The 11576-nt window shown below is 36.3% G+C and overlaps 1 protein-coding gene across 6 annotated transcripts in view; it reads right to left on the bottom strand.

Annotated features, from left to right (window-relative positions):
* Positions 1-11576, bottom strand: part of SEC23A (SEC23 homolog A, COPII coat complex component) — a 67490-nt gene that overhangs the window by 52993 nt on the left and 2921 nt on the right. For 5 of the 6 annotated variants that reach the window (XM_045450757.1, XM_045450753.1, XM_045450754.1 and 2 more), the window contains exons 2-5: positions 6836-7077; positions 4963-5020; positions 4672-4758; positions 3538-3774 (exon numbers count right to left, since the gene is read on the bottom strand). In XM_045450757.1, the coding sequence (XP_045306713.1) occupies positions 3538-3774; positions 4672-4758; positions 4963-5020; positions 6836-7056 (603 nt within the window). In that variant the 5' untranslated portion in view covers positions 7057-7077. The remainder of the gene's footprint in view (positions 1-3537; positions 3775-4671; positions 4759-4962; positions 5021-6835; positions 7078-11576) is intronic. The other variant, XM_045450758.1, reaches the window with a different exon arrangement.

Below are 11576 nucleotides of genomic sequence, written 5' to 3' on the forward strand. Positions count from 1 at the left end.
TGACTTAATTCCTAACCAGTTTTGTTTTGATTTTTAAGTGTACAAAATTCCTCTCTAGACACATGAAAATAATGTTATTTTACTGAAGTTTTCTTTTTTTTAATACTTTTTTTTTTTCAATGTTTATTTATTTTTGGGACAGAGAGAGACAGAGCATGAACGGGGGAGGGGCAGAGAGAGAGGGAGACACAGAATCGGAAGCAGGCTCCAGGCTCTGAGCCATCAGCCCAGAGCCCGACGCAGGGCTCGAACTCACGGACCGCGAGACCGTGACCTGGCTGAAGTCGGACGCTCAACCGACTGCGCCCCTACTGACAGGCGCCCCTACTGAAGTTTTCTTGAATCTTGGTCATGAAGTAACAGAGTAAAAGTATACAACAGAAAATCAGAAAGTCTAAAGATTTGCAAAGAAAAAATTATTGAACTAATCCTATATTTCCTACATTCCTAACAGGAAGAGCAACTTTTTCCTAAGAACTTACTACGTGCTAGACTCTGTGCTAAACTCTTCACATATACTATTTCTTCACAGAATAATAATGAAGAATATTTTTTAATCCCTGCTTTATAAATGAAAACTGACACTCAGAAAGGTTTTTAACCTGCTAAAGGTTACACAACTAGTAAGTTGCACAGCAAGATATTAAGCCAGGGTTTGCCACAAAGCCCTGTAAGAGTTAACACTATACTGACTGTTCTTATATTATTTCCCTTAGCATGAATAGTAACCTGGTAAAGTAAGAATTATTTACCCTTTTCCACAGAGGATAAGAAAACAAGCAGAGATCAACCCAATATTACACAACTAGAAGAGTTTCAGGTTTGAATTCAGGACTATTTGGGGAGCAAAGACCGGGCTCTTTTCAACAAAATGGATAGAGAAGGAAAACAAAAACATTTCATCACAGCACAGCCCAACAATAGTTAATGCTCAGCTATGGGGACCATGGGAACTTTCTGAAGATGATGGAACTGCACTAGGGTTGAAACTAATGGCTGTAGAGTTGTGTTTTTCAGCTTGAATCTCACCTGTGATTTAGTTTTGTTTAATGTCCTTTCATGACTTGATTTCTCTCATATGCCAATGTATTTGTAGGTTTCCTAGATTTTATTTTTAGGGAGTGGGGTGATAATATCTTCCCATTTTTTGATTAAGCTGGTTCAGCTATGGTGCTATTCAGTAAGTATCTTCAGTGTCAGGTTCCATAGCTGAATGCCATTGTTATTATAATAATTACTTGTAATCACATTGTAAGCTTGAATTTGGGCTTATACCTGCATCTTTAGTATTTTGTACATTCAGTTATTTAGACTTTGGGAGACCTCCTAATCAACTTTGTAGGTTAAATAGACTTCATCAACTACAGTCTATTTTGAGTTTATAGTTTAATTCAGAATTGTATTAAATTGACATTTTGCATTTGACTTCATTTTACATTAGTTTGAAGTAAATTTTTTCATTTTTGGATTCTGGAATTTTGAACATTTACTGTAATTGTTAATATAACTGCCGTGAAATATTTGAATAAAGATGGCAAAAAAAATAATAATAAAATAAAAACATTTCAATGGAGGAAAAAATTTAGTCTGTAGGCATTTATTGCCTGCAACAAAAAAGCAGGTATCTTATGTGTTTCATATGCAATAACATAACTCAAGTAAAATGTACTCTACAATCAGAAGTAACACTACAGAACTTTAAATAAGTTTGGAGCTTCAAAATAACAATAGCAAACAGTTACAGGCACAATCCATTCAATTTTCATGACCACTGTATAAGGTAGACACTACTATTAACTCTTCCACAGATGAAAAAAACTAAGGCACAGAAAGATTAAACTTGCCCACTTTCTGTCCTGTCTCATGGAAACTGATGAGCCTCCTCTCCAAGGTACTCTGCTTCCTCTCTTCCTGAAGGCATCCGTATCATGTCTTCTGAAAGCTCAGCTCACTCTTGCTTTCAATTCACCCTCTTTAGTCTCTCTTCCCCTTCTATGTATAAACACATTCAAGTTCCCTTCCTAACCTAAACCTGTTAACTCGGTTCTGTCAAATTCCCACACTATTGTCTTCCTTACCTTCAACAAACCTCTGGAAAGAGTGCAAACTCTAATTTTCTTCACCTCCTCAAACCTTATTCGTGATCTTATTCACTGTTCATCATCCTCTCCATCCAAACTTGCAAATTCCTCCACTACTTTCTATCTCAGTTAACTGCAGCACTACTACCCCAGTCTGCTAAGCTTCAAATTAGAATCATTTAATATTGTTCTCAAAATCTTCTTTTCCTTTTCATTTGGGATACCTGGATGCTCCAAAGTCTGACTTCCTAGCTGTCTACTTTATGCAAGATTTACCTACCATCTTCCAGGGTAACTGTTCTTATCAAGATTGTATCAGAATCATTTATAAAGTTTTTCAAATACCTTACATGAACAATCCTACCCTCTCAACAGCCTCCCAAAACAAGCACACGTTCACTTACTTTCTCATGGTCTAGCAAAATCTCTGGGCAAAAAAAATATATATATATTATTGAAAAATATCCCTAGATGATCCTAGTAAGTCACACATAACCTCTCTGCCTTGGAAGATAAAGCTTCAATTTACTCCAAAAATAAAAATGTTGTCCTAGTGTATGAAAAAATATGTACTCTTGGTTCATACATACATACAACTCTCAAGACTTAAAATACCTCCCCCTGCCAAACATAGTAAGAGTGTTCAGGTCCTAAATGAGATGTCAAAAAACAAAAGCTAATATTCTGTGGTTGCTTTCCCTTAGTCTTCAGCATGACTCTCCCATTAGCCCTTCAAATCTCTAGCAAAACACCTTCAGTCTCACCATTAAAAGTGAGGGGTCTTTGGGGCACTTGGGTGGCTCTGTTGGTTAAGCGTCTGACTTCGGCTCAGGTCACGATCTCACCGCTCATGAGTTCGAGCCCCACGATGGGCTTTGTGCTGCCAGCTAAGAGCCTGGAGCCTGCTTTGGATTCTGTGTCTCCCTCTCTCTCTGCCCCTCCCCTGCTCACATGTGTGCACAAACTGTCTCTCTCAAAAATAAATAAACTTAAAAAAAAAACTGAAAAAAGAAAATGTGAGGGGTCTTCCATCTGTATAACAACAATTCAAGGGCAAATGAAAGAAAACTGATGTCAACATTAAATAATGCCTTTGTCGGGGTGCCTGGGTGGCGCAGTCGGTTAAGCGTCCGACTTCAGCCAGGTCACGATCTCGCGGTCCGTGAGTTCAAGCCCCGTGTCAGGCTCTGGGCTGATGGCTCAGAGCCTGGAGCCTGTTTCCAATTCTGTGTCTCCCTCTCTCTCTGCCCCTCCCCCGTTCATGCTCTGTCTCTCTCTGTCCCAAAAACAAATAAACATTGAAAAAAAAAATTTAAATAAAGCCTTTGTCATAATACAATTATATTAGTCAATCACAGTAAAAATATTTTCTAGAAACTTAAATCCAGAGGCATTTATAGACATTTATGGAGTGATGCCCACAGATAAGGCTGAAACTACCATTCTTGTTGTTTACCTGCAGTTGTTTGGCAGACAAATCTTTTGTTCCTCTGAACACGTAGCTTTTTGAAATGCCCTCACATCCAAGTTCATGAACCTGTACCATTCTCCCAAAAGTAATAAGTCCAACCAAAGCTGTAGGTGGTAAAAGACTCAATGACATCTGCATAGATTCTTTCAGGGCTTGTAAATCTTCATCTTCCATGCAAGTATCAACCACATAGAGGAATATCAAAGGCATCTGAGGACCACGCTTTTAAAAAATGTTGTAATAATTAGGAAATAATGTATTAACAGTCAGCACAATATACAAGGATAATTAGTAGAGGACTAAATAATTTACAATACATTCATACAATGAAATCTTAATAAAATCATTTCAGAAATGAGAGAAGTTATCTATGCATGGAGAGATATATGAGACATATCAAAGGAAAAATTAAGTTTAAAAACATTATTTATAATTACATAAAGGAGACTTTCATCTCTGATCTGTTTAACTGCATAAGGCTTCATTTCTTATAACAAGTATTTATTTCTCCTAAAATAAGGAAACAGTAGTTATAAAGCTTAAAAACAAAACAATAAAGATCTCAACCTGAATTAGACTATAAGAGAACTGGGAACCAGCTAGGCTGCACAAGCTACTTCCTGGCACACGTGAACCATGCTCTGCTTTCTCTACTAGAATCACAGAGGATATCGTTACTTTACAACTTAAATATGTAAACAACTACGTAAAGCTGTTCAGAAAGGGAAGAAAAATGATTTTCTTAACAAGGACCAATGCAAAAGTAACTTTAACAGTTAGACTTGGGGATATATCATCAGGTTCTAGCATCATAGTAACTTAACTATTTGTGAACTGACCTTCCAACCACACAGCAACATTGAGAGTGTACTGTTTATTGATCTACTCAGTATAGCAAATCACACCACACCACCCAATATCCTAGCCACCCGTTAAATAACTACAACAGGGAAATTACCTTGTTCAAATTGAATAGGACAGTTCTTATCTCTGAAATGCTCCATCAATTCAATGTGGGAATCAGGAACAATGCCCTTAAGTCATCTCAATTTAACAATTCTATTGGTATAAAGTAAATCGCTGAATATTTAAGACTTTCTTAAGGATTTATGTTCTTACCAGAACTACATATTCAATGCTAGAAAACTGAGGTAAGAGCTCCGCAGGTTGATTTAATTCAGATATACCAGCGTAAGTAGGTGGAAACTACAGAGAGAAAACAATGAACATTTTGAATGAATTATTTGCCAGAATGAAATTTTAAACTGCAAATAATTTTCTGATCACTTAACTACTAAAAACTATTTTTCATCATATGAAAAATTATTTCATATTTTTTTTAAATATGCATTTTTCTACATATTAAGACCAGTACTACAGCATTAACATCTGCATTGGGGGTTTTCTTACCTGATTCCTTTGATAACAAAAGTTGCAAGCCCAGAGTTTTGCTCGGTAATCCACTTGACTGTTTTAAGAAAAGATACAATAGAGCTCATGTTTCAGTTCCATTGTACAATGATCCTTTATTAATTTTAATAAAATTAACTTCTTTCTAAAAGAACTCATATTTTTAACTGTATATACAAATGTTCAGTTAAATGAACATATTATTACCTTTAATATATAGCAAATATCAGTAAAAATAATTTTTTTTCAAATGATTCAGTGATTTCTACACTCAGATCTAGAAAACATTCATTTAATTCAAAAATGTATTTATTCAATGCTTAATATGTACCAGCCATTATCCTAGGTGCTGGTGATAAAGCAGTAAACAAGAGATCAAAGGTCCCTGCTATCATGGAGCTTATTCTGGAACAGAAAGACATACAAAAAGAAAGTAGATGTAAAAATACAAATGATACTTTCAGACAGTGACAATAAGAGACTAAAGATAACAAAGCAGGATGTGAAAGTGTGTTTGGGAAGACTACATTACTTATTTTTTAAAGTTTATTTATTTATTTTGAAAGAGAGAAAAGGGAGGGGCAGAGAGAGAGGGAGAGAGAGAATCCCAAGCAGGCTCTGTACTGTCAGCGCAGAGCCCAATGGGGTGGGGTGGGGATCAAACCTAGGAACCATGAGATCATGACCTGAGCTGAAACCAAGAGTCAGACACTTGACAGACTGAGACACCACGGTCCCCTGGGATGGCTACTTTAAAAGACCTTCTGAAATAAACAATTGAAATTTGATCTAAATGAAAAGGAACAGGTCACAGGAAAATCTAGGGGCAGAGTAATCCAGCAGAATATACAGCTATTATACAAATTCCAAGATAGGCATAAATTTGGTATGTTCAAGGATCAGAAAGAGGGTAAGGTATAAGGTAGATAACAATAAGGGAAATGGATGATATAACACATAGGGTTTTGTAAGTCTTAACTAGCAGTTTGGATTTCTCATTCCAAGTATAATAAGACAAAACTGAAGGATTTTAATAATCTGATATCCATTTGTAACATTCTAGTGTCTGGACAGAGAATAAACTACTGAAAGACAAGAATGGAAACAAGGGGGCCAGTTAGGTGGGTAATGAAATTGTCCAGTAAAAAGACGGTGTATCTTAAAGTAGAGCGTACTAGCAGCAACTGAATACAGGAGACAGAATCAGTAATATTCTGGAGGCAGAATCAATCTGAGTTGCTAACAGATTGGGTGGGGAGACAGAATGGAAAGAGGAATAAAGGAAGATTCTAGATATTCTGGTTTATGCTATAAGAAATTGTAACATTTTTAATTCAAACACCATACCAATCAATTATGACTTTTCTAATGACACGAGATGAGTCTAATGACACACAGCATCTAGATATACTAGTGATTAGATCTAACAGTTCATATAGTGACAATTTTACATTTAGTCTGTAATCAACTCACTACAACTAGAATATCCTTCAATTTTACAGCTCTTTGGATTTGACTATCCTAATTTGAAAAAATAACTATAAATAAAAAAGACATTTTATATAAATATGAACAAGAAACTACATTTTTAAATCATATTGCCACAGGGGCGCCTTGGTGGCTCAGTCAGTTGAGCGCCCGACTTCGGCTCAGGTCATGATCTCGCGGTCGGTGAGTTCGAGCTCCACATCGGGCTCTGTGCTGATAGCTCAGAGCCTGGAGCCTGCTTCAGAATCTGTGCCTCCCTCTCTCTGCCCCTCCCCCACTCATGCTCTGTCTCTCTCTCTCTGTCAAAAATAAACTTTAAAAAACAATAATAATAATAAAAATAAATCATATTGCCACATTAATTGTTTCAATATATTTTAATTACCATAAAGGATTCAAAACTGCACGGCAAGTGGTCCTGCTACACAGAACAGGTTCATACTGAATAGGTGGTAAATCAGGTCTCTCCTTCAGTGGTGTAAACAAGGCTGCTACGGGAACAACCATTCTTGTAGCTTCTAGTCGACTTGATGGCCAAACATTCCAGCTAAATCGGACTCCATCTCGTTCTTCATTTTGTTGGATGAATTCCAAATAGGTTGTCATTGCAGAGCCTGATTCTTATTTCTGTGACAAAATTTAAGATGTTTAAAAATCCTCGTAAGGAAATCTAAAATAAATGTTTTTCCCATGTTCAGCAATATTAATCCACGAGAAATCAAAATGAAATAAAAGTATTCATCTCGGAAAAAATTAGCAAGCAACAATAACCTCACTTATAACAAATAAAAATAAATCACCCTCCAGAACCCAATTCTCATTAAGCCCAGCAAGAGGTATTTTATCCTTATTTATTCATTCTTGAAAAAGCTAGAGCAAAAAATAATAATAATGAAATATGTGTCCTATTTATTTAAGTGTGTATAAGAAACAAAGATAAAAATGGGGGAAAATTTAGATCCTATGTTTTCCATATCAGCCTTGTAAGTTATATTATTCTAATGAACAGATTACCGAAACCATTAAATTCTAAAGTTCATATGGTTTTGTATGTAGAAAATGACAAGTTTCTACTAAACTTGCTAGAAGTGAATGCTTAACAGTGCATAACAAAAAGATTTTTCTAAAACTAGGTACTTCTGTTTTAGACAGGTAATTTTTTCATTGTGCAAATATAGGGTATTTGTGGCACAATAAATAAAATGCTTAATAAGTGGTGTTCCCTATGATTTATATGCCATTTAACTTCTTTTGCAGAAAATTAAGCCAGAATTTTTTTTTAAATGTTTATTTTTGACAGAGAGAGCACATGAGTGGAGGAGGTGCAGAGAGACAAGGGGACAGAGATCTGAATCGGGCTCCATGCTAACAGCAGAGAGCCCAATGTGGGGCTCGAACTCATGAACCATGAGATCATGACCTGAACCGATCAGACACCCAACCAACTTGAGCCACCCAGGTGCCCCTCACCCAGGATATTTTTAATATTCCAATTTAGGAGGGCATTTTGTTTTTATTATTTTGGAAAGTGGGAGAGCATTTTAAACTCTAATTTGAGATATACAATTTCAATATAATCATTTACATTTATTAGCAGGGGGAAGAGGATGCCACTCTGGTTCGGGCCCAGTATCAAGAGACATCTCCATCTTGTTACTCTCTTACTGCCTGTCTAGAATGCCAGCTTTCCTACCTAGGCAACAGTTCTATCCCACTATCTCAAACTTCGGCAGTGATCAGTGATGGAAGGAAATTGTAAAATACACAGTTCTGAGAGGACAGAGAGTTTCAAGTGTTAGGTGGCTGGCCAAAAGATTTGTAGGAGAGATGAAGGACATTAAGAACTGAAGAATTATGAAGGTAGGATGCCAAAAGAGCCAACATGGAGGGTGAAGTTGCAAAGAACAATAGGATGAGGAACTGATTCTAAAATGTAACTGAGAGAAGAAAAGGTATTTGAAAAAAACATACTGAATACAATAATTTTAATTTTAGAACATTTTTCAAAGATTTGATAATAAAAATTCCAAAAAGTGAAGCTCAACAAATATGACCTTAGCAGCTAAGAATTTTCTTTTCTTTGAAAGAAATAAGAATGTTATATATTAAACATACCTCAGTTTAAAAAAAAGAAAAATTAAACACTATTTCCTATCGGAATCTCAGACACAACTAGAGAATTTTACACTAATCAAAAGCAGACAGAGTTTTCAAAGGCTGATAAGGATAAAGAGGAATCCTAAGGTAACTAAATTTGTTTAGAAAAGATTATCTTTAAACTAAATATAGAAGGCAGTTTGGAGAGAGAGACTATGAGTTTTCAAGAAAATGTGGGTGTTGAAAAATAATGATAAAACAAAGATTTGGGATAGTCAGAGGTGTGTTACATGCCAATCTCAGTTTTATTTGTTTATTTTTTAATTTTTCTCACATTCATTTATTTATTTTGAAAGAGACAACATAAGAGTACAAGCAGGGAGGAGGTTAGGGGGCACAGAGAAACACAGAGAGAGAGAGAGAGAGAGAGAGAGAAAATCCTAAGCAGGCTCCAAGTTATCAGTGCGGAGCCCCACATGGGGCTCAATCTCACAAACCGTGATATCATGACCTGAGCTGAAATCAAGAGCCGGGTGCTTAACCAACTCCGCCACCCAGGCGCCCCCCCCCCCCCCGCGCAACCACAGTTTTAAAGGAGAAACAGGGGCACCTGAGTGGCTCAGTCATTTAAACATCCAACTTGGGCATAGGTCATGATCTCATGGTTCCGGGAGTTCGAGCCCTGTGCCAAACTCTGTGCTGACAGCTCAGAGCCTGGAGCCTGCTTCATAGTCTGCAGATTAGCAATAGCTTCTGTGTTACAGATGTGAATATAAATTCCGGGACTATTCAATCCTTCCCATAATTTCTACAGAATGTTAAGCAAATGAAGTTTTCTGTTTATTACCTAATTGCATGTATAATCTATGTCATCTAAAATGCATCACCAAAAAGCATTAAAATACCAGAACAATCAGGGTTTTTTATCTGAACCACAAAAACACAAAAAAATGTTTTGACTATTTTCTCAATTCTCCAAAACTGGTACATAACTAGTAGTTAGCTATGTGGCATACATTTTCTCAATAATGTTGAAGTGAGGGGCGCCTGGATGGCGCAGTCGGTTGAGCGTCCGACTTCAGCCAGGTCACGATCTCGCGGTCCGTGAGTTCGAGCCCCGCATCAGGCTCTGGGCTGATGGCTCAGAGCCTGGAGCCTGCTTCCGATTCTGTGTCTCCCTCTCTCTCTGCCCCTCCCCCATTCATGCTCTGTCTCTCTCTGTCCCCAAAAAAATAAATAAACGTTGAAAAAAAAAAACTAAAAAAAAAAAAAATAATGTTGAAGTGAGCCTGTAACCTGGAAAATAATTGACAGTATTTATTAACAATGAAAAAATTTGAGTTTTCAAGCAAATATCAAAATTTTTGAAAACCTTGGGTCCACTACCATGAGCTTCACAGCTTGCTAATTAATGTAAAGATTTTTCTGAGATCAGTGATGTTATTATCGTGATTTTTCTATTATATAATGAACCATGTCCACATTTAGAAAATATACCTTACTCAGTGAAGCAAAATCTCCCAAATGATCAATTCATGATGTTACAAAATCATGCACAGGTAAAGATCCATGCATGAGTAAAGACCCATTCAAAATGCAGAACAGACCAATGAATTTTAATGCAATAGAGTGCAAAAAGTTCATTTCTAAGATTTCAAATTTCACACTGCTATTAACGCTTGATTTATGAATTAAAACCATCAAGTTGTAGTGCAGTATCTCTCTCTTTTTTTTTTTTAAAGTGGCTCTGCACTGGGTGTGGAGCTTGAACTCCAAACCCCAGCGTGGGGCTCTAACTCATCCTCTTGTAGGGCTGGGATCAAGACCTGAGCTGAGATCAAGAGTTGGACACTTAACCCACTGAGTCACCTAGGTGCCCCTGCAGTGTAGTATTAAAGAAGAATATGCAGAATTATCTGAAAAAGCTATTAAAATACCCCTTTTTCCAACTACATATCTATGTGAAGCCAGATTTCTTTCATACATTTCAAGTATAATAACATATCACAATAGACTGACCGCAAAAATAGATATGAAAATCCACCTGTCTTCTATTAAGGCAGGCGGGTGGTTTTTCTTTTTTGTTTCTTTTAGAACCTCAGTAATGTTTAAGAGTCTAACGTGGTCCTAAGGACCACCATCTTAGGACAATAGGGCTTACTTAATTTGATCAAGGAACCCAGTAGAGAAAGGCTCTATGAGACTTAGCATAAAGACATTTACACACAGTAACCAGATTGTAATTCCACATCCTGACTTTTTATTATGACACACTAAATACCACCTGTGTGATATTTTGTGCACAATTAACTTCCTTTTCCTTTCAATCTCTCTGCTCTAAGATCATATATGCTCACTAAATAACATGTTTTATTTTGTACATTCTCACTTTCCAGTATTATTTTTTAAAAAATCCCACCTGTTTCTTCTGAACTGGTTCAATGACATGGCCATGCACAACACCTCCTTGACTTCCCTCACCTTTCCACAGTAGGTATTGTGCCATTTCAAAATCACTAATTCTAGATTTTCTAGGTAGTGTTTTTTCTAGTGTTAATTTCTAGATAGCTTTCTAGTAGAACACCTGCCAGGCTGGGCCCCATATCCAACAATGGCATATCTGAAATAAATTCTTTTTACAAACTAGCTTTTTATAAAATATCATTATTTGATCAGCACTCTCTCCCCTAAAATTATGTTAAAGCCAAATAAAAATGATTCAGACACTATATTAGGATGGAGATTTAATATAGTCGTATTTTTTTAAGTGGTACAAATACAAAAGACCATTCTAAAGAAATGTGTCATTTCCCAGCACAACTTATTGTGAGTGGGAGTTACTTTGGTTAATTAATTTCTCCTGGTATAACTAAAAGCAAAGAAGCAAAACACTTAATGCCTCTTTAACCTAGCATATCAAATACATGCCCACAGTATTTTTAAAAGCTTCACTTATTCAATAAATAATTGGAAATTTTCAATATTAGAGCACTTTTATAGACTCTAAATGAAAAATATCTTCAATTGCA

This window comes from Leopardus geoffroyi, chromosome B3, assembly GCF_018350155.1.
Source record: "Leopardus geoffroyi isolate Oge1 chromosome B3, O.geoffroyi_Oge1_pat1.0, whole genome shotgun sequence".
Taxonomy (NCBI): domain Eukaryota; kingdom Metazoa; phylum Chordata; class Mammalia; order Carnivora; family Felidae; genus Leopardus; species Leopardus geoffroyi.